At 37.9% G+C, this 21,761-nt stretch overlaps 1 protein-coding gene across 1 annotated transcript in view; it reads right to left on the bottom strand.

Moving 5' to 3' along the window:
* Positions 1-598: 598 nt before the first annotated feature.
* LOC126354659 (proton channel OtopLc-like) overlaps positions 599-21,761 on the bottom strand; it is a 220,498-nt gene continuing 199,335 nt past the window's right edge. The window contains exons 15-18 of the mRNA XM_050004434.1: positions 16,580-16,723; positions 6,684-6,891; positions 6,156-6,405; positions 599-1,427 (exon numbers count right to left, since the gene is read on the bottom strand). Of these exons, the coding sequence (XP_049860391.1) occupies positions 1,113-1,427; positions 6,156-6,405; positions 6,684-6,891; positions 16,580-16,723 (917 nt within the window). The 3' untranslated portion in view covers positions 599-1,112. The remainder of the gene's footprint in view (positions 1,428-6,155; positions 6,406-6,683; positions 6,892-16,579; positions 16,724-21,761) is intronic.

Here is a 21,761-nt window from a genome sequence, read left to right as displayed (position 1 = left end):
CACATAAAAGCAAATTATTCTTTTGCATCTTCACATCTAGAATAAAACCATAGAACTCTACATGTTGTTGATCATCACCACAGTTCTAAACAATATTTCCACTGCAAAACATGCCAGACAGACACATGAGGAATGGCAAACTCTTTTGCTGACACAACAAATAGGCATCTCTATACTACATGCATAGCAGTGTCAAATGTGCTGTACATTTTGAAGGAACAGATGGGGGAAATCCTCACACAAACGAGTATCCTGAAACTGCTTAGAACTGTAGGTGGTGTTGTGCCATACTCTTAACAAAAATTATGTCACACAGTTCTAATTGAATTTCACCTGCACCTGTTGAAACAGAGAATGAAAAATGCTTTTGCCATCTCAAATTAAGGCACATTGATTAATGAACGAGCAAGCAAATCAATGAGACCCGTACCAGTAACCATTTGAATGGGCAATTTACAACTGCCAGTAGGGTAATCTTTTATTTGTGATGAATAAGTTAAAATATACCCGAAGTTTTTATCTTCCTTTGTTTACAAGATAAAGTTTTGTGAAGTTGGCTGAATAATTTTAAACACCCTGTATTATAAATTTATCCAAGTTTTATTCATAATAACATTTATTACTCTAGCTAAATACCTGAAGGTGATATTTATACATTGCTGACCAAAGTGAACACAAATATAACATACAAATCAGTATTATCTAAGTATTATACTGGAAAGAAGGATAGTACACTTTGTTCCACAAAGAAAGACACGCAGGGAAACATACAGTTACTGTCTGTTATCAACAGCAATGAAAATCCATCATAGCTCATAAATGAGATTTTATCACATGTAAGCATTAAACAAAGTTTAACGAATACTGACAACAGTATAATATTAATGATTGCTGATTCTCAAATAAAGTAACAACTATAGTCTGTTCTCATTCAGTCAATTAAAAAAGAATCAATACAATGAAAATAAATACATACTACTTTATAACTATTGACTGAGTATTTTTCATATGGAATTTAGCAGTGAGAGTTTCAGTACACCTCTCTCCTTTTTCACATAACTGCTTGCATCCAGTTTGACTAATTCAGTTTTTAGTCTGATGATACACAGTCATCATTCTCCGGGCTCATATGCAGATTTCCATATGTCCACCAAGCATACAGAAGAGTGAAACCTATAGAACATCATTAATGGTATAGGCAAATGTCCTATAATTGTCCATGCTCTTTTCCCATAAAAATCGTATCTATGATCCTTTGTACCACTAGATTTTATTTCAAATGTCTGCATCATCCACAATGCAATATTGCACACTATCAAAAGCGTCACAACTTCACGTCCTGGCTTTTTCTGTCGAAGTGATCTAGTGTTGCTACAGCGGCGAAGACCATCAATGATGAATGGTGTTTGTATTAGCACTTGTAAGACCTGTAAGAAATAATAATTATAGACTATTCCAAGATGAAAATCAGGTTGTGATAATAATATAAAAAGTAAATATAGGTAACATTACTGAGGAAAAGGATATTCATCATGTAACTACAGTAAAATAAAGGTAGAGAATAGCTTTTATTTACAGTGTGACAGTAGACTTCACTACCTGCTAAGTACAGTATTTTTCTATCTCCATGGAACAAAAATAAAATGGAGTATTCATGAGCCTGGAGACAGTGCATAATCACACTGATGAGCCAAAACATGACCATCTTCTTGTTTGTCCATCTTTGGAATAAAATACATCAGTGATTCTGTATATGGGGGATCCAAAGGTTTGTTGGTAGGTTTGTGGAGGTATGTGGCATTAGATGTCTATGCACAGGTCACATAATTCATGTGAATAACAGGCCTTTGATTTGTGTACGCGGTGATGGTGCCCGATAGCAACTCAGATGGGTTCCATAGGATTTACATCAGGCAAATTTGGTCGCTGAGGCATCAATGTGAGTTCACTATATTGCTCCTCAAATAATTGAGCATGGTTCTGGCTCTGAGACACTTACAATGATACTGCTGAAAGATGGCATCTCCGTCAGCACAAAGACCTCAAAGCATGAAGAGATGCAACTGGTTTGCAGCTATCAACGTGTCTTTGATTACTGTGACAGGTCGCAAGCAAGTGCAGGAGAATGTGTCCCATGGCATAATTTGTTTCCACCAGCTGGTGTTTGTGGCGCGCTGTGCATTTCAAGCCACCGTTCACCTTTACTGCAGCATTTGCAGAGATGACCATTGACCCAGTGTAGCAAAAATGTGATTCACTGAAAGAGCTAGCATATTTCCACTGATCAACGTCAAATCCCAATGGTCCTGGGCCTAGTGCAGTCATAAATGACAATGTCATTGGGTCAACATGTGAACACACAGGGATGGTGTGCTACAGATCATGCTGTGGAGCTCCATATTCAAGTGTACAATGAATAGTGTGCTCTGACACACTTGCGCATGCATCAGCATTGTGTTCTTTCAACAGAGATGCCACACATCACTATCCATCCTACCTTACAGAATGGACAAGCCTCCGAACCCCATGTTCTGTGAAGAGGTGTTGACATCCAACCATTTATTGTCTAATAGTAGTTTCACTATCCTCCTATCTCTTTCCCATAGATGCTCATGACAATAGCACTTGAACATTAACCAGCTGCATTAATTTCAAGACACTCATTCACAGGCTAAGCATAATCTGTCCTTTGTCAGAGTCACTTATCTCAATGGATTTTCCCATTTGCAACCCATATCTTTGCTAGAATGGTCTCCAGTCTATGTCTGCTCCACTACTTTTGTTAATACATCATGTGCCCACAATACCAACTAGCGGCACCCATCGTTGTGGTGGGCAATGGTCATAATGTTTTGGCTTATCGGTGTATAGTAGGTGCAGTCCTATCAGAGCTGAGATCCCTATTTGTTCCTTGTGAACCATCAAACACAATTTGCTATGTGGAAACTGGCAGTTTAACATTGAATATGAGCTGCAGTGAAAAATCAGTTTTCAAATATACAAGTTAATTTCTGGATTGCTAATTTGACGCACAACAAAGAAAATAAGTAAACTATTCCACCAATTAATTTCATTTCTATAACTAAATGCTTTTCTAAAATAATGGAACACACACATGGACACACGTTTTCCAATTTGTCAACTTAGCTTGTTGTTTGGAAGACTGAATAAGCTATAGATCATTTTGTAGAATATTCTACTGAGAAATCAAACCTTGAAGAATTTAGTATGTCTGTTGGCACACATTGATCACTCAATTGTCTTCAAAATTAAGTTTTTGAGAAAGAGGATGAGGGTTCTGGAGGGTGGCTCCCGGCAGGAGAAAGATGGATCAATAGTTTGATGTTTCATGTATTTCAAAGCAGCCTGTTTGAATAGGTAAGGAATGTAGCCATTTTTTCTTTTATATTAAAAGGGTGGAGCAATACATGACTAATTAGTGGTGCACATGGTTTCAAAAATACTCCAGTACATAAGAAAACATGATACTTTAAAGAGTATTATAACTTGAAAACATGATACTTTAAAGAGTATTAAAACTTTTAAAATTTCCTTGCAATCTGAGTACCAGTATTTATATTGGAGTTCTGTATTGATGTTATCAATATTCCTTGATGCATACTTATTTTATCAATGTGAGTGTTCTACAGTGCCTGTGATGATATTAGTTGGCTCCTATTTTTTCACCCACTCTAAGGAAAAATCTGTTGTGAGAGGGGATGCATCTGTTTATGTCAGTTATGTTACATGTGTCACAGGTATCCTTAGTTTGTGTCAGATGGAACCACTTCTCAACTGTTTCGTTTTGGTAGTCAAGAATTGGGAGGTGGTCAGTGCTAACATTTTCTGTTTTGTAATCCTTGTCTATCCATCTACAACCAGCATTAGATGGAACAATGAAACATTGTGCAGAAGAGAAAATTATCGTCTTGGATTTATCATCTGATCCCATGGAAAATAGAAACATCAATTTAAATAAACAAAAAACTAGATGGGCAGTATGATTATAAGTAAAATGGAAATTGTCATAAAACTGTCATTAGAGTTGATCTTGCCACATCCTCACTTGTTCAGGCTCACTCATGGCCCCAATTGACTGGAAGTTTCTTTTGGTAGATATTTATTGGACCACAATGACACGTTGAAACCATAAATCTGTGGAACAATGAATATTATCTACCAGCTCATTAATATAAAATACAAGGCTCTCCAAACACTTCTGTGGAGCATGCCTGAAGTTACCTCTACGCCTGAAGTTACCTCTACATCTGTTAATGATGCACCATTGAAGGTAGCATGGTGCAACCTCCCCACCAAGAAATCCTCAATCCAATCACACATTTTTTGATAGATTATATTTATGTTTACAAATATTGTTGTAGTATCGAGTCAGATGCTTCTTGGAAATCAGGAAATACTGCATCTACTTAATTTGATTGATAAATGCCTTTCAGGGCCGTGTGAAATGAAAACTGCAAACAAATGTGTGTAATGCTCTTTATTTGGAAACAGAACCAGTTTCATAGCTTAAAGTCACATCTTCAGGTAGATATACAAAGTACATCATATTAGACCTAATTGTGGGGATGGACAGAAGACACAACATTCAGTGTCCAAATAATAGTAAGCTGCCAGGTGAGCATACTCTCAAATTGTAAATAGGCTGAACGGTGCGATGACCATCCCTCTAAAATTGAGTCGGAACCAAAATTCAGGAACAAGATCTCATCACACCAGACTAGCTAAAGCAACAATATGTTAGTACTGGATTTGCCTTTCTAAAGGAACTTTTGTAAACAGAGTTAAGCATTTCTGTGTTTGATTTGTTACCCTCAATTTCAGTTCACTAATAACATCCTTTACGTGTGACCTGAATTAATTCTTTGGGTTTTGTGAGAGATCTTTTGATAATATTCTGCTTTGGTAGTCATTGAAGGGTTCATGCATTACATTGTTGATAGCCAAGTGTGTTTCACTCAGCATTTCTCTGTTTATAACTGTATGCTTAGTTTTCCATGTGTTATACAGTAATTGCTGCTTCTTTAGAAAATTCTTTACACTGACATTATACCATGGATATTCTCCCCCGGCATGAACCCTTCTACCAGATGCTCAATCATCTGTTACGTTGCTCCCAAGGTAACAGAATTCTTCCACTTTATCTAAAATCTGATGCTTTTGATGTTAACTTCATGACTATCTGCTATTTATCATAACTTCTGTCTTTTTTCTGTCCATACTCCTCAGTCCATACCCTGTGCTCATTAGGTTCTTCATATTATTCAACAGTTCCTGTAATTATTCCTCACTTTCATTGAGGACAGCATTGTCATTAGCAAATATTATCATTGATATCAATTACCCTGGGTTTAATCTCAATCATAGGCCTTTCTTTTATTTCTGTCGTTGCTCCTTTGATGTACAGGTTGAACAGTAAGCGGAGAAAAACTGCACCCCTGCTACAACCCTTTTCAATTCTTTCCCTTCTCTTTCCTGGTACTTGTACACATAGTATACTACCCATTTTGTGTCTAGTTGATAGCAATTTTATGGAGAATTTACAAAATTTTGCACAATTTCACATTGTTGAATGCTTTTTGTAGGTCAACAAATCTTATGAAAAAGCCTTGGTTTTACTTACAACTTGTCTCATTAACATTGTCAGGAATATGGATCCATAAGCTGTTAAACTGATCCTGCTATAGTTCTTGCATTTATCTGCTTTTGCTATCTTTGTAGCTACGTAGATAATATTTTTCTGAGCTCTTGATAGTGTTCATCTAATGTAGTATATTCTACATACTAACTTGAATAATTAGCATGTTGCGGAGAGTATGCAATATTGTACTGTTTATATGCTCGCAATAATTAAATTCCACATGGTAGGCCAAAGTTTTAGAAGGTAACACTCTTTGATGATCATTATTATAGTAAGTATTCTAAAACATAAAACACAACAAAAAGATCCAATTTGCTAATTTTGTTGCAAATATTTAAATTATCTTATATACATTTGTACATTATACTGCAAAATAAAGATGTGGTTCTTTAATTGCCATATTTGATTCATTATGTTTCCCACAGAGAACTATTTTTAGAATTCTGAAGATAATTGTCATTTAGAGTATCAAACATAAAAAAACAAAATACTTTACCCGAAGCAAGATGATGGTACTAAAGACTATCTCACTGTATACAACAGATGGATAAAGGCTTAATATTGCATAGAAGAAATAAGCTGGCAAGCAGACTGCAAGCAACAAATCATCTAGGAGTGATATAGGGTGTTCATTAACATCCAAAGTTATTATTTGCCAGTATGCAAACAAGACTGTAACTGTCATGAGAATCAGAATTGCAAATTCTGTCCACATATGTACATCCACTCCAATAGTCACATAATTTCTGAAACAATACAAAATACATAAATTATAGTCTCTTTAAACAGAAGAACAGGACTGAACTGTACAAACATCTCTTTTATATGTATTGTATGGCACTTCACCATTACGGTGGTGGTGGTGATGGTGGTGGTAGTAGTGGTGGTAGTAGTAGTAGTAGCAGTAGTGTAAATAAGAGAGTTAGTAAAATAAAAATGGCACATTAACAAAGAATAGTCTGTTTTTTGTGTAAAAAAATGCTTCACTATTCTACTGAAGAAGGTTAGTTGTTTTAGCACTTACGAATCAGTGACTGCAACAAAAAATAGTATGATGCTCACGACAGAAGTTAAAAGCACAATGATTCCAGCAAAGAGTCCTTTATTTGCTGAATGACAGTCAACATGAATGGACAAATTACTGCTTTCAGGGTTCATCAAGAGCTTGCAGTGCCCTCCTGTCACTGTGCCGCATTGCCCTATATTCTGCCAAATGATGTACAAAACACCAGCTGAAAAAAAAGTAGACACTGTTTTGTGATTCTTTTAACGATTCCTCCATCAGTGGTAACATTCACATCCAAAATGTAACTACAGTTAATTTTTATTTGAACTGATGTGATATGGGCAACAAAACTCTAGACTATACAGAAGAAACCAAATGAGGTGGTGGAGTAGTTAAGATACTGCACTCAATATCAGGAGGTGCAGAGTTCAAATTTAGGTTTCCCATATTTTTTTAATTCTGTGAAAGGCAAATGCCCTGATGGTTATTTTTAAAAGAAAGCCTACAATCTATTACTTTCACCATCCTTACCCTGTCTGTGTTTCAGCTTGGTCCCTAATGATCCACAGTTGACCATATGATTTCTTTTAGGGTGAAGCAAAGTTGGGCTAAGAAAAGTCCTTAACTCATCTAATATGATAATCTACAAAATGCTAAAATTTATTTAAAAAATGGATACTGGGTGGTAATTAACAATTAAGTAGATGGTAGCCTATTTTATGACTGAGATACATCAAAAGATGTTCTATTTGATAAATTAATTCATTTAAAGTATAGAAAAATCAAATTCTGTCACTTATAATAAAAATTTTCATTGATATTTAATATTAAATGTTCAATGGGCTGTAATAAATACATATGGAATTAATTAAACTTTGTGCTGATTTCTTGGTGATGCAGAAGCTGTAACTAAACCATGAATTGAAAGATGTAATCAAATTTGAGAAACACTTTATGGGTAACAATAATATATCTTACGTGAAACTAAATGTTACAGAGACATTTGTACCAAGGCCAGGAATCGAATCCAGGTCGCCTACTCATTAGGCAGCTGCACTAACCATTACGTCATCCTGCGACAGTGGCTTTGTGTAACTGCACAGACTACCATAGCTTCTTCTTCTTCTTCTTCTTCTTCTCTCTCTCTCTCTCTCTCTCTCTCTCTCTCTCTCTCTCTCTCTCTCCCCCTCTCCCTCTCTCCTTTTTTGTTCAAGATCACTTATCTATGGGTTACAAATTCATCTCTTTTATTATCTCCATATGAGAACTTAACAAACACAAACCTGAAAGACGCACTTTGCTGTCTTTTAGTCTCATAGGTGAACCGTTAACATGTCACAATAGTCTTTGACCAAAATTTGGCTTTTTCAAATCCATTTCGGCCGCTAGTGGAGGTCTTCTGTAATGCAGGAAGATGGACACAGTCAACACTGCAATAGGTGATAGACAGTATGGACTTCTCCAAAATCACACTTAATATTGTTTTCTGTACTGTAGCCCCATCTTGTCATATTACACCTTGATCTACCCAATCAAGATATTAGCCTATTCAAAGATTTCCAGATCATTCATTCCTTGCCATATCTGGGAGGTAGAGTTTCAGAAACTCTTTTCCAACCAGAGTTGCACCCTTGCATTTTTGGCAGTGGTAGTAAGTACCTTTGATGTTCAGAGGAAACTCTTCCTTGACCTCAATTGCTGCACATGAAGTTTATGCACATAAAGGGAATGAGTTTGTTCTTATTCCACTATCTTTCATTCCTTATTTGCGATGAGTAGATTTCAAACAACCTGTTCTAATTCTGTAGGTATCACTGAGCACTTCGTCTACCTGTTTGGTATGTGATAAATTATACAGGACAATTGCACTCTGCACCAGAATAGACTAATGTTAGTGCAGAGGTTTGGATGATTTCAAGTGGACTGCCCAACTGTTATTGGCCAATTTCCTCAACAGATTGTTCCTGGTGGAAACTTTCAACTTGCAATTCATGCAGTGTCTCTTGAAAGTAAGAGGTCTATCCAGCATAACTCCTATATATTTTGGAGAGTTACAATGTTGTATCTCAACTCCTGAGCATACTATCATCAACATATGAGTAGCTTCCCTATCTCTTAACTGGAAAACACACACTTGACTCTTTGAGAGGTTTGGTTTAAGCTGATTTGTGGTACAGTATCTTGGTAGATCTTCAAGGGTATTTGTTAGGGTGTTCTCCACTGATTCAAAGTCTGAGCTCTGAGTGGCAAGAGCAAGGTTATCAGGATACAAGAAACTCCTGGTTTTGGGGGCTATAGATTGATCATCTGTATACATGTTGAATAGGACTGGAGCCAATATGCTTGCTTGGGGAAGATCATTTTTCTGTAGTCTCCATCAACTGCACTGCCCTTGAAAGTCAACGAAGAACCTCCTGTTTTGCAGAATTACTGCAATGAACTGCATTGCTGCAATGCTCATACCACATACCTCGAGTAATAGAAGTTCGTGATTGGCAGTGTCATAGGCCACTGAAAACTCAACAAATATCACCCCTGCCGTCTTACAAGCTTTAAACCCATCTTCTATGAACTATGTGAGATTCTGCATTTGTTCAGTGCAGCTTTTACCAGGACGAAATCCAGCTTGTTGAGATATCAGCAGGGGGGTCAACTACAGGTAGGAGGTGATTTAAGATCATTCTTCCAGCAGTTTGTATAGATGATGGAGTAATGAAACTGGTCTAAAATTCTTTGGATTGTTTCCTTTTTTACCAGGTTTCAGCAAAGCACTCACTCAACTCCTCCACATTTTTTGGATTTAACATTGCTCACGCAACTATGAAAGAGTTGCAGAATCCATATCTTTGTTCATATATCATCTAAGCCAGCTGATTTTCCATTCTTACTTTGTTTAATAGCATTATCAAATTCTTCCATGCTGAATAATGTTGAATCCAGATTGTTCTCCTCCTGTGCACTTCTCGTTGCAATTAAGGCTTTTTGGATTCCCTTCCCGTTCAGCAGTAACTGGTGTGCTATTTTATTGGCCACAATATTATGGTGTACAGCAGTCATAGATGGATCAATTCATTACTTAGATGTTTTAGGAGTCTCCAAGCTTTATGACTGGCTCTTTTTAGATCCAAGTTTTCTGTAGTTGTTGTACAGCATAGCCAAGTCTTCACTCATCTGACAGTGATACATGATCTTTTCAGCAGAGCACATTGTTGGTGGAAGTGTTATAAATTTAGCATGACCATCTTAACAGAAAGGAAAAATGTAGTTTCTGAAAAGAGGTCACTTAACTCATTCATTCATAAATTCATCCATCATGTTCCATAAATCCCTTCATGGAGAGAGTATTTAGGAATGTCGAATGAGTTAAGTTAAGAGGCATACTCAGTCATTGCAAGCTACTTCTGCAAGTTACGCTAACATCAAATCTATTGATACTGATAAGTACTGAAATACTTCTAAATTACTTTATATATGTTAATGAAAGTAATCCAGTTTCGAAAATATAACTTAATTGGATTGGTAAAAAATATACTCACCAAGCAGCAGCAGGAGAACCTATATATATAAAGGTACTGAAATTTACAAGCTTCAGGAGCCAGTGGCTCCATTTTCTTGCAGAAAGATTGACCAGGAAGGAAGAGGGGTGAAGCAAAAGGACTGGTAAGCTTTAGGAAATGAGGGGAGTTCGGAAACATTGACCCCCACCTGATGCGGGAGACTTGCCAGACAGAATGAGAAGTAAAGACTGATTGTTGGGGACTGCATTGGATGAGATTTGAAAACCTGAGAGCTTAAAGATGGAGGATACTGTGAAAACATCATGCACTAGTTAACAAGAGTGGAAAGCTAAGTGCATTGTTTGTGATAGTGGTGGAGGGTGGAGAAAAATAAGCACTTCAGCTAATGAAAGAAACAGAAAAGTAAAAGGGAGTGAAGAAAGGAATAGTTACTGAGAAAGAGACCAAAGAAATTGTGGAGAGAATCAAGGACATGCTGTAATGTCAGCTTCCACATAGTTCTGAGAAACTGGTGTCTGGGGGAAACATGCACCAAGGTCACAACTGTCATGTTGTAGAGCATGCTCCAAAACAGCATATTTTGTGTTGCCAGTATACAACCTCTGTCTATGTTCATTCATCCTAACTGATAGCTTGATTGTGGTTGTACCAGTATAAAAGGCTGAATAATGTTTATGTAACAGGTGGTACACCTCAAGTGTCGTTTCTCAGGCAGCTCTCCCTTTGATAGTATATGTTTTTACAGTAACTGGATTGGTATAGGTGGTGGTAGGAGGCTGCATGGAGCAAGTCTTACAGTGGGAACAGTCACAGGGGTAGGAGCTGTAGGGTAGGGAAATGGGTGCAGAAGGAACATAGAGTCTGACAAGGATATTTCAGAATCATGAAAAGTTATTCTGGTTGTGGCGGGTAAAAGGCCAGAGAGAATGGAGCTCATGTCAGAGCATGATCGTAGGAGCTTTGAGCAAGCTGTGAAGAAAATCAAGGAGAAATTGGAAAATGGAATTAAAGTCCAGGGGAAGAAATAAATTTTTTTATGTTTGCCAATGACATCGTAATTCTTTCAGAGATAGAAAGGACATGGAAGAGCAGGTGAATGAAATGAATAGTGTCTTGACAAGTGATTATAAGATTAACACCAACAAAAGTAAAACAAACAAGGATAACGGAATGTAGTCAAATTAAATCTGGTGATACTGAGTGAATTAGATTAGACAGTGAGAAATTAAAAGTACTGAATAGTTTTGTTATTTGGATAGCAAAAAAATAGATATGGCTGAAACAGAGAGGATGTAAAATAGTGAAAGCAAGAATATCATCTTTCAAAAATAGAAATTTTGTTAACATCTACTGTAAATTTAAGTGTTAGGGAAGCTTTGTTGGAGGTATTAGTCCAGAGTGTAGCCTTATATGTATGTGAAATATGAATGATAGGCAATTCAGAGAGAGAGAAAAAATGTAGGTTTTGAAATATGATCCTCCAGTAGACTGTTGAAAATTGGTTGGGTGGACTGAATAACTGATGAGGAAGTACTTTTGGGGAAAAAAGAAATTTATAGCACTAAGAGAAGAGATCAGTTAGTAGGACATATACTGAGGCACCATGGAATTTCCAGTTTGGTAATGGTAGCAGGTATGGGGAGTAAACACTGCAGAGAGAGGCCACGTCTTGAATACAGTAAGGAAGTTCAAATGGATGTAACTTGCATTAGTTACACAGTGATAAAGATGCTTTCACAGGATACACTAGCATGAATAGCTGAATCAAATTAGTCTTCAGACTGAAGACCACAACAATAATAATGATTGTGAAGTGCAAAGTTCATTCTAAATTCGACCTTGATATAAACATATCTTTGCCTTTTTTCAACCTATCTCATAGTTTAAGTTATAGAGCCAGTATTGCTTTGTGTATACCTACACTTGTTTGGAACTCAAACTGATCTTCCATGAGGTCAGCATCTACCAGTTTTTCTATTCTCTTTTAAAGAATTCATGTCAGGGCTCTGCAGCCATGACTTTATTAAACTGATAGTTCATAATATTTACACTAGGTAGCCCCTTCCTTCTGTTGAACAGAATTATTACATTTTTCTGAGGGTACTTCACTTGTCTGATGTATCTTTCACTTTCGGTGAGATAAGACTGTTTTGGTTGGCTTTCCCAAGGATGCCAACAACTCTGAGGAAATGTCATATACTTTGTTCGACTTAGGTCTTTCAGAGCTCTGTCAAATTCTTCATGTAGTATCCCATCTCATCTTTATTTACTTCCTCATCTGCTTCCACTTTTCAGTCTTCCCTTCTTTGCGTAGCACAAGCTTACCATGTCACCTCTTGATGTCTGTCTTCTACAAATATCTCTTTAATTTTCTTGTATGCTACATCTATCTTTCCCATAGGCACACATGCTTGTACAGTCTTGCTTTTCTCATTCAGACATTCCTACTTTGCCAGGCAGTCTCATTTTTATACACCTATATTTCCTTCGGCCTGCTCCATTTGCTGCATTTTTTATTTTATTTTTTATTTTCTTGTGTTAACTAGATTCATTGTTAAATTTCCTGCTAAGTTAGAAACACATGTGCTAGTCTGGGACTTGAACCTCAGACCTTTGCCTTTTGTGGGTAAGTGCTGTACCATTTGATCTATCCATACACAACTCACAACTCAACCTCACAGATTTACTTCTGCCTGTACCTCATCTCCTCCCTTCAAAACTTCACAGAAGTTCTGCATAACTTGAGGGACTGGCACTCCTGCAAGAAGGGCTACTGCAGAGAAATGGCTTAACCATAGCCTTGGGGATTGTTCCCAGAATGAATTTTTCATTCTGGAGTGGAGTGTCGACTGATATGAAACTTCCTGGCAGATTGAAACTGTTTGTGTGCTGGCTGGGACTTGAACCTATGATACCAGCTCAAACACTACTGCAGAGTAAAAACTTCATCCTAGATACAATATCTTGTGTCTACTGGGTCTCGTTTTTTGTTTATTTTATCATACGTTGGATTTACTATTTTGTCTGTAAATGTTATCCATTCATTCCCTGTTTTTTCCCTTATCCTCATTTAAATAAATCATTGCTTAATGCTCCCTTTGAAAATTTAACAGCCTCTGGTTCTTTTAAAATGTCCATGTCCCAAATCCTTCATATCTTGCCTATCTGCATATGTGACCCTCAAAAGTATTTTGAAGTTTAAAATCTGGCTACAAAATCTCTGTTATACAGTTATGTAATCTAATTGAAATCTTTCAGTGGCTCCAGGTCTCTTCCACATATACAACCTTCTTTCATGATTTTTAAACCTAGTATCTGTGATGCTCAAATTGTGCTTGGTGCAAAATTCTACCAGGTTGCTTCCCTTTTCATTCCTCTCCCTCAGTCCATGCTGTCCTACTATTTTTCCTTCTCATCCTTTCACATTATCGAATTTCAGCCCCCATCATAGTTAAATTATCCTCTCCTTTAACTATCTGAATAATTTCTTTCACTTCATCGTACATTCTATCAATTTCTTTCTTGCTGCTGAGGTAGGTGTTGGCTTCATTTCTATCTTGACTAGTATAATGCATTCACTATGCTGCTCTTAATAGCTTACTTGCATTCTTATTTTCTTAGTCAATATACAAGGTGGCGCACGAATGTATTACCAATCGTTTCTTTCACAATTTACGGCGCACATTAGATATTCCGTTGGGATCTCTACAGCAGTACCATCAGAGCTTGGAAAAACAAATGAGTTACGAAATGATGTGTAACTGACAATACTGCCGCTAGGAGACTAGTAAGCAGCAATGGCTGACAAAGGAAGACTGACGACACAGCAATGATCGGCAATTGTGTTACTTTTTCATGAAATGAAAAGCCTTGTTGTGACTCGGAGGTGTTTTCGACTACAGTTTAACACACGATGGGTCCCTTGCAAGAAGACCATCCACAGGTTGTACGATAAATTTGTACAGGAAGGAACAGTATTGGAAGCGAAGTGACCTCAGCCTAAGCCGGTTTGTTCGCTGGAGAATATTGAAAGGTACGTGTTGCTGTACAGAGAAGTCTCGGGAAATTGTGTAAAAAGGCAGCAGTGCAACTGGGAATATCCAGATGCTCCATTCAATGCATTCTTAAAAGTGACCTCCATATGTACCCAATTCAAGATGACCTGTGCACAGATGCTCACTGAAGAACACAAGCAGCAGAGACTACTGTTTGCTCAGTGGGTGGAGGATAGGGGAGAAACTCTCAACAACGTTTAGTTTTCAGACGAGGCGCATTTTCATTTAGACGGTGTGGTTAACAAACAAAATGTATGCTTTTGGGCCAATGAAAACCCACAAGTGCTTTATGAACGACAATATTATGCTCTGAGGATTACAGTGTGGGCAGCAATTTCCAGTCACAGACTTATTGGACCCTTTTTCTTTGAAGAAACTGTCAACATCGCGCTTTATTTGAGCATGCTTCACAATATCTTCATTGCACAGCTTCTTGCTACTGCCTTGCCCTTCAACATGCAGTGGTTCTTGCAAGATGGAGCAAGGTCACGTACTGCAAACACTGTGTTGGAGTTTTTACACGAGCATTTTGACATGCAGATCATTTCACTCAGGTTTCCAGGTCATTTCAATGACGGACAAAATTGGCCCCCCAATAGTCCTGACCTCAATCCGTGTGACTTTTTTCTTTGGGGGTACCCAAAGGAAAAAATTTTCCCGAAACATCCATGTGATTTAATGGAATTCAGTGTGGATTTATTCTTCAAGCTTGCGGTGAAATTGCAGAAGACATGTGCCGTAGGGTAATCACTAACTTCAGTGTTCGTTTGAAGGAAATTGGGAAACGAAATGGTGGACATACTGAGCATGTGCTGAGTTAGAACAAATCTCCATGGATGGCTCTTCATTGTAGTATATGTTCCTTTCAGATTGTATTGGCAATAAAGTTTATATTCAAAAACAAAATGGTAACACATTTCATGTGCCACCCTGTATATCATTCTTGCAACTGCAAGTTCAAAACTTCTTTCAGAATAAGCAGTAGATAACAAAGTAAAATTAATCACCAGCAGATAATAAATTCAAATTCATAATATCATGTATCTAACAGGTAGCTCAAAACAATGTATTAGTTATGCATTGACAAAAATGTGTTTGTATACTTCATTCCATTAGAGAAATTAAAATTCAGGTATTTTAAATAATTATGTGAAAAAATCACATTAATGTGACCAACTGACAAAATCCTGAATAATCACCTTTTGCAGCATGGACCACTGTGAGACATGCAGAAAGACATCATTGAGGTTCTGAAAGGTACTGACAGGAATGTGGAGCCAAGCCGACAACAGTGCTGTGGCCAGCTGTAGTAGGTTTCTCAGTTGAGAGTCCATTGTGTGAACATCTTAACCAAGATGGTCCCACAGAATCGTGATTGGGTTTAAATCTGGGCAAGTTGGTGGTCAGGAGAGTACAGTAAACTCATACTGGTGCTCTCCGAACCATGCACGTACACTGGGAGCTGTGTGACACATTACACTGTCCTGCTGTTAGACACCATTGTGCTGAGGAAAAACAAACTACATTTATGGGTGATCATGGCCTCCAAGAATACTTGTGTTGATTCATTGTCCCTCCCAGAAGATGAGATCACACTGGGAATTCTATGAAGACATTCCCCAGACCACAATGCACACAGGGTGTTTGCTTCCTGATATTTCATGCTGTACACACCACTGGCCATCTGTGTGGTGGAGCATAAACCATGATTTATCTGAAAAGGCCTCTTGTTACCTCTCAGATGATGTCCAGTTGTGATACTGGCAAGCAAATTCTAGCCTTCGTTGCCAATGAACAGCAATCACTGTAGGTGCATGAACGAGGCTTCTGCTGCAGAGGCCAAAGTTCAGCGACGTTCACTGAATCGTAATTGAGGAGACACTGTTGGCAGATCTTTGGTTCATGTGGGTGGTCAGTTGCTTGACAGTTGCACATCTATTCAGCCATACACATCTCTGCAGCCATCATTTAGCCCTATCATATGTGGCCTGTGGTGCACCACAGTTGCCTTGGATAGTGCCATTTTGCCATGCATGTTATGCTTTAACCACTGTGGCACACAAACAGTTTACAAACACAGCCATTTTGGAAATGCTTCCACCCTTGGCTCCAAAGGCAATGATCATGCCCATTTGGACTTTAAATAAACCTCTCAATTTACACAGTATGACACAACGGCGTTATTTTCCATGTCCCTTTGTCACACTAGTGATGCTACCTGCCATCTGTGAGTGTTTATTGCATGTTGACATTGGACATAGGTAATAGACACATTAATGTGACTGTACCACATATCTATTAAACTTATGCCATTAATATTAACTACACAAATAGTACTCACCTATAAGAATACTGTACTCAATTGAGAAAGGGTATAAATACGGAGAAACATTTTGGTAAATGAGTGACATTCCAGTATAATTTGAACAATAAGGATCAATAAAAGTGTTAACACTGCTGTTATTGCTGGATTCCAGAAACGCATCTGAAAAATAGCAGGTATTACAGAAAAAGTTAAAATCAACAGAAAATGTTATAGGTAACAAAATGATTGTGTATTCAAGGAATGTAGATTTTACTAATTGATGTAATATGCTTATTGAAGTGGTATACCATCTTACCTTCTTCATTGTTGGACCCTCTGTTTTTGCCACAATTTTTAGTACTGAAATTTAAAACCTGACAATTATTTGATATGGGGAGGAGTTAAAGTGTAACATCCCGTTGATGATGGAGTACTTACAGAATGCTGAATTAGGAGCTATTTTTGAAAAGACAAGTATAAGGGTCAGAAACTATACTTGCAGTTTCTTCTCAATCAAATTTTTTCACCATATATAAATACAACAAATATGGGTGAATCGAATTAAAGTTACAATATTTTTAACCATCTCACTCAATACAGACTCTCCATGGCATATGAACTGCATCAATATTTGTTTCTTTTTCATGGCAACTATCCATGCACCATGATGTTTGTCTTCATCAGAATGGAATGACTCTTCTTTTAATGCTTCTTTGAGGAACTGTTATAGTCCAATTCACAAATGATGGTGGCCCACAGAGGTCAAACAATGGACAGGGATTGCAGTGTTGTTGTGAATGTTGTGGTACTCACATAGATGAGGTTTGTTCTTGAAGAAAAAAGAGTGTATCCTGCAAACTATGTTCTTTGCCTACTTATGTAGAATTTGTCACTTACCACCATCATCAGCTACAACAGCTCACTGAACAACTCGCTACAATCACATCAAATGCTCACACTGGTTACAATGTTCACACCACAGTGGTCAGAATGAGCCTAAGGCTTACCACCACCATTTGTGACTCTAACTATAATGTGAGAAGATGGGTGAAACATTTTGAACATAGTAACATGAGCATATATTACGAGGAGGCAGTAGTGATCATCAAATAGCACCAACACGTATAATAATTTACAAGCATCACATTCAGGTCCTGGGGACTCTGGGATACTGACTGGTCACAGTGTCATCACCTGCCAGTGGCATTTAGATTTGGTATGGAGGGGCAGAAGATCAGCACACCACTCTCCAAGCTCTGAGCTTGGAGTCATTTCTTATTATTCAAATAGCTCCTCATCTGACATCACAATGTTGCATTGTTGCATGCTCCCTGTTTCAGTTTTCCCACCAAAAAAGTTTCCCTAATAGTATTAGGAATTGAACACGGCTCCTCTGAAAGGCACTTAGAGGTACCTCACTGCTCAGCTACAATGTAGACACATTTAATAAGGTTGCTCAAAATTACATAATGGTAAAATACTGTGAAATTATTACAAAAATGATGTCTTGTGATCTGGACCAGTGTTGGAAGGAATAGGTAAGAAAAATAGTCTTTGTATTGTTTCTTTATTGCTTGACTTTTTGCAGTAATTTAATTTTTCATTTAACACAAATGGCCCTAGAAGCAATAAAACCTACAATATTTTAAGTGGAACAGCTTTTAAGCAAATTTAGTGTGTTTGTGTGGGGGAAGGAGGGAATGGAGAACATTAAAATCAGTCAGTATCTCAATGGAGCAATACGGAAGAGCTCACTTGCCCCCTCCCCTTATCCTCCGAGTTTTAGTTTTGGAAATATCTGGAAAACTACAAATTGAATTCGAAAAGGTTTTAATAAAAGTTGTTTATCTTGAAGGGGGACATCCAGTAGCACCAAACTCAATCCTCCTGCTCCATCCCAAAGGGGTGGGGCTTGGGGGACAACTTTGATATCTTAAATCTGAACACAAATTTTTTATTGCGCATTTGAGCTCTCTGGGAAAATATACATAACTTCTGTAATTAACATTTTCTTAGTGCACTAATAATGCTGTAATTGACAAAAATCAAAATGAATTAAAAACCATTGAAAATTAATAAGCAAGTGTTTGAAATTGTTACCATTTTCTGTGATACATTTTTTACCATTATAATTACCATCTATCAAGCATAGACTGCATTCATGTGTCACAGTCTGTGGTCAGACTCTTCCAGCTTCAAAGAAATAGTTCTATTATTTCGAGGATGTTGTGGCCTTACCAAGAGCTACAGACAAGGAAGGCAGTGCCAAACTGATGCTTTCTACTTTACTTCAATCATTCAAACAGAAAACATCTCTTCCTAATTGTTCAACAATGTTGATGATAGCAGAGAGGATAGATATCATTTCCTCCTAATTTGATTCAAATAGACATGTAGTAGAAGCTCTTCTAAGGTATGCTAACCTGTTCCCTGATAGGAATGTTCCTTCTGCAACAACTTGCAGTATTAAACAGTCCAACTGAATCTGGAAGTTTTCAAATCTAATAAAGAGTACAACTATGGCCTACAATGAATGAAACATCTGAAGGGAATGTTTTAGCTGCAGTTGCTGCAAATCCTCACATTATTTCTCAGCAAACCACATGAGCTTCAGGAGTTTTGCAAACAAGTGTTCTGTGCATACTGCATAAATACAAATGTCATCTACATAACTTGTTGCATCAGAACTACATGGGGATGGCTTTCAGTATCAGCTGAACTTTTGCAGTTGGATACAGTGACAACTAGATAATTTATTTCACAGATAATTTTCTCATACTAATCTGTTTTTACAATTTAATAAAATATTCTGGGCTATTATGCCGTGGTCAAAGGGATTTCACTTCAAAATCCAACTCTTCATCCCCATCTGCGAAGGACATTTTCAAGGGGATTGCAGCTTTGTTGAATGTCTGATTCACAACCTTACCTGCTACTGACTACAGCAAAATTCCATTTCCCCGGGCACATGTTTTGAATACACGAGTGAAACTGGCCATTGTCAACTGCTGTCATCTTCTGTTGCTATCACTCCATGGTGGAAGACGGGTACACATTTTCTTCAGCACTGGAATTCAAATTTCATTCAATTTCATAACCTCCTCCTTTCTATTAAAATTCCTGGGATGTTTCACAATCTCTATGGCCTCACTGTATAGCCTTTTGTGGTATCTGTTTGTGGCTGGCAGGACTCGAGTCTGATCAAAATGAATGTGGTGGTTTCCTGGCTGTAAAACATGTTCCGCAACAGCTAGTCTGCCAATCTCCCCTCTTCTGAAATTGCCCTTGTGCTCTTTGACTCGTTGTTTGACAGTTCTTTTTGTAGTACCCATGTACACCTTACCATAACCACATGGAATCCTGTAAATTCCAGCTTTTTCCAGTGGTTGGTGAGCATCCTTGGCCGATTTTAGATGATGTTGTATCTTTGGTGTGGGTGTGTAAATTAGCATGATGTTGCGCTGTCTCAAGATTTTTTCTATGTGGTCAGTCACAGCCTTAATGAATGGCGGGAAAACTTTAAATTCCACTTGAGCATCACGAAGAGTTCTGTGAACAGAGGGATGGTGCCCCTATAGGGAACCCTTTTAGACCGATTATAGTGAAATTCTTTGTGGAAAAATTTAAAGAGCAGCGGCATTGGAAGCTGTGAACAAGAAACCAAATATTTGGTTCTGTTACGTGGATGATGTGTTTGGTTTTTGGCAGCATGGTAGGGAGGAACTGGATTGTTTTCACAAACATCTGAATGGGATCAATCTGAAGGTTCAGTTTACAAAGGAGGCAGGCAGAAGATTAAATTTTCCTAGTGTACTAGTTTTCAAGAAAGAAGATGGTAGCTTGGGCCACATAGTTTACCGAAAACCCATGCACACAGACTGTTACTTACACCAGGACTCAAACCACCACCCACAGCAAAAGCACGGCATCATAAAAACGGTGGTGGATAGCCAAGGAAAATCTGTGTACCAGAGCTGCTTGATGCAGAATTAAAATATCTCACCACTGCATTGCTCAAGGATTATTATTCGTTCACTGAGGAAAAAAGTGTGTCAAGACCACCACGTAGAAATCATAGTGATACTCAAGCACCGGTGGAATTGAAAGTCTTTCTGCCATTAATTAAGGCTGTAAATGACTGCACAGGAAAAATCTTGAGACAGCGCAATATCTTGGCAAATTACACATCCACGCCAAAGACACAAGATCATCTAAAATCAGCCTAGGATGCTCGACAACCTCTAGAAAAAAAGCTGGCATTTAAAGGATTCCATGTAGTTGTGGGGAGGGGTATCTGGGTACTACAAAAAAAAAGTGTCAAAAATGACTCAAGGAGCACAAGGGCAATTGCATAAGAGGGGAGATGTCTTCCACCATGGAATGATAGTAACAGAGGATGGCAGCAGTCGAGAACGTCCAGTTGCACCCATGTATTCAAAACATGTGACACAATGCCACCGTGTGGAAGCTCTCAGAAGTGGAATTTTGCTGCAGCTAGTAGCAAGCCAGGGTGTGAATTGGACATTCAACAAAGCTGTGATCCCCTTTGAAAATGTCCTCCACAGATGGGGACAAAACATTGGGTTTCAAAGTGACATCCCTTAAACCAAGGCATAATAGCCTGAAATATTTTATTAATTGTGACAATTCCAGCTGTGAAAGTTTACATTTTACAAATCAGATTTTATGAATCATGGTCAATCAAATCAGCATAACATGCATTATAGGTCAGTGGAGAATCCCCACTGACTAGGGCAAGTCAAGCATCAATGCCCATGGAGTGTCAATGTGTGGTACACTGTTTTAGGTACTTGGCTATTTGCGAATATCTTGAGAAGTTTTGAATCAAAGCCATCCTGGTCTGTGTATTGGAGGAGGAGGTAGCAAAAATTGCTCTGACCATTCACCTGACTTGATATGGGTAATTTTTCATGTGGGAAGCAGTATAGGAAAAATGTTAAATGGAAGTACCATCGACCCCAGAAAATGTCCGGCAGTGAATTATCAATGAATGTGCAAACATTAGTGAAGAGACATTTAGAGAAAAAGGACTCACTTCCATAAATAGGGTTGCAATGTGTATTGCAGTAAATGGGCATCATTGCAAACACCTGCTTCAGTAAAATCATGGAGATACATGAGAGGCAAGGGAAATTACCTAAATCAAGCACCCCAATGGTGAGATGAGAGGCAAGAGAACTCACCTAAAACAAGCATC

This window comes from Schistocerca gregaria, chromosome 3 (genome assembly GCF_023897955.1).
Source record: "Schistocerca gregaria isolate iqSchGreg1 chromosome 3, iqSchGreg1.2, whole genome shotgun sequence".
NCBI classification, from domain to species: domain Eukaryota; kingdom Metazoa; phylum Arthropoda; class Insecta; order Orthoptera; family Acrididae; genus Schistocerca; species Schistocerca gregaria.
The sequence above is the reverse complement of the archived record's forward strand: the minus strand, read 5'-3'. Positions and strand labels throughout refer to the sequence as shown.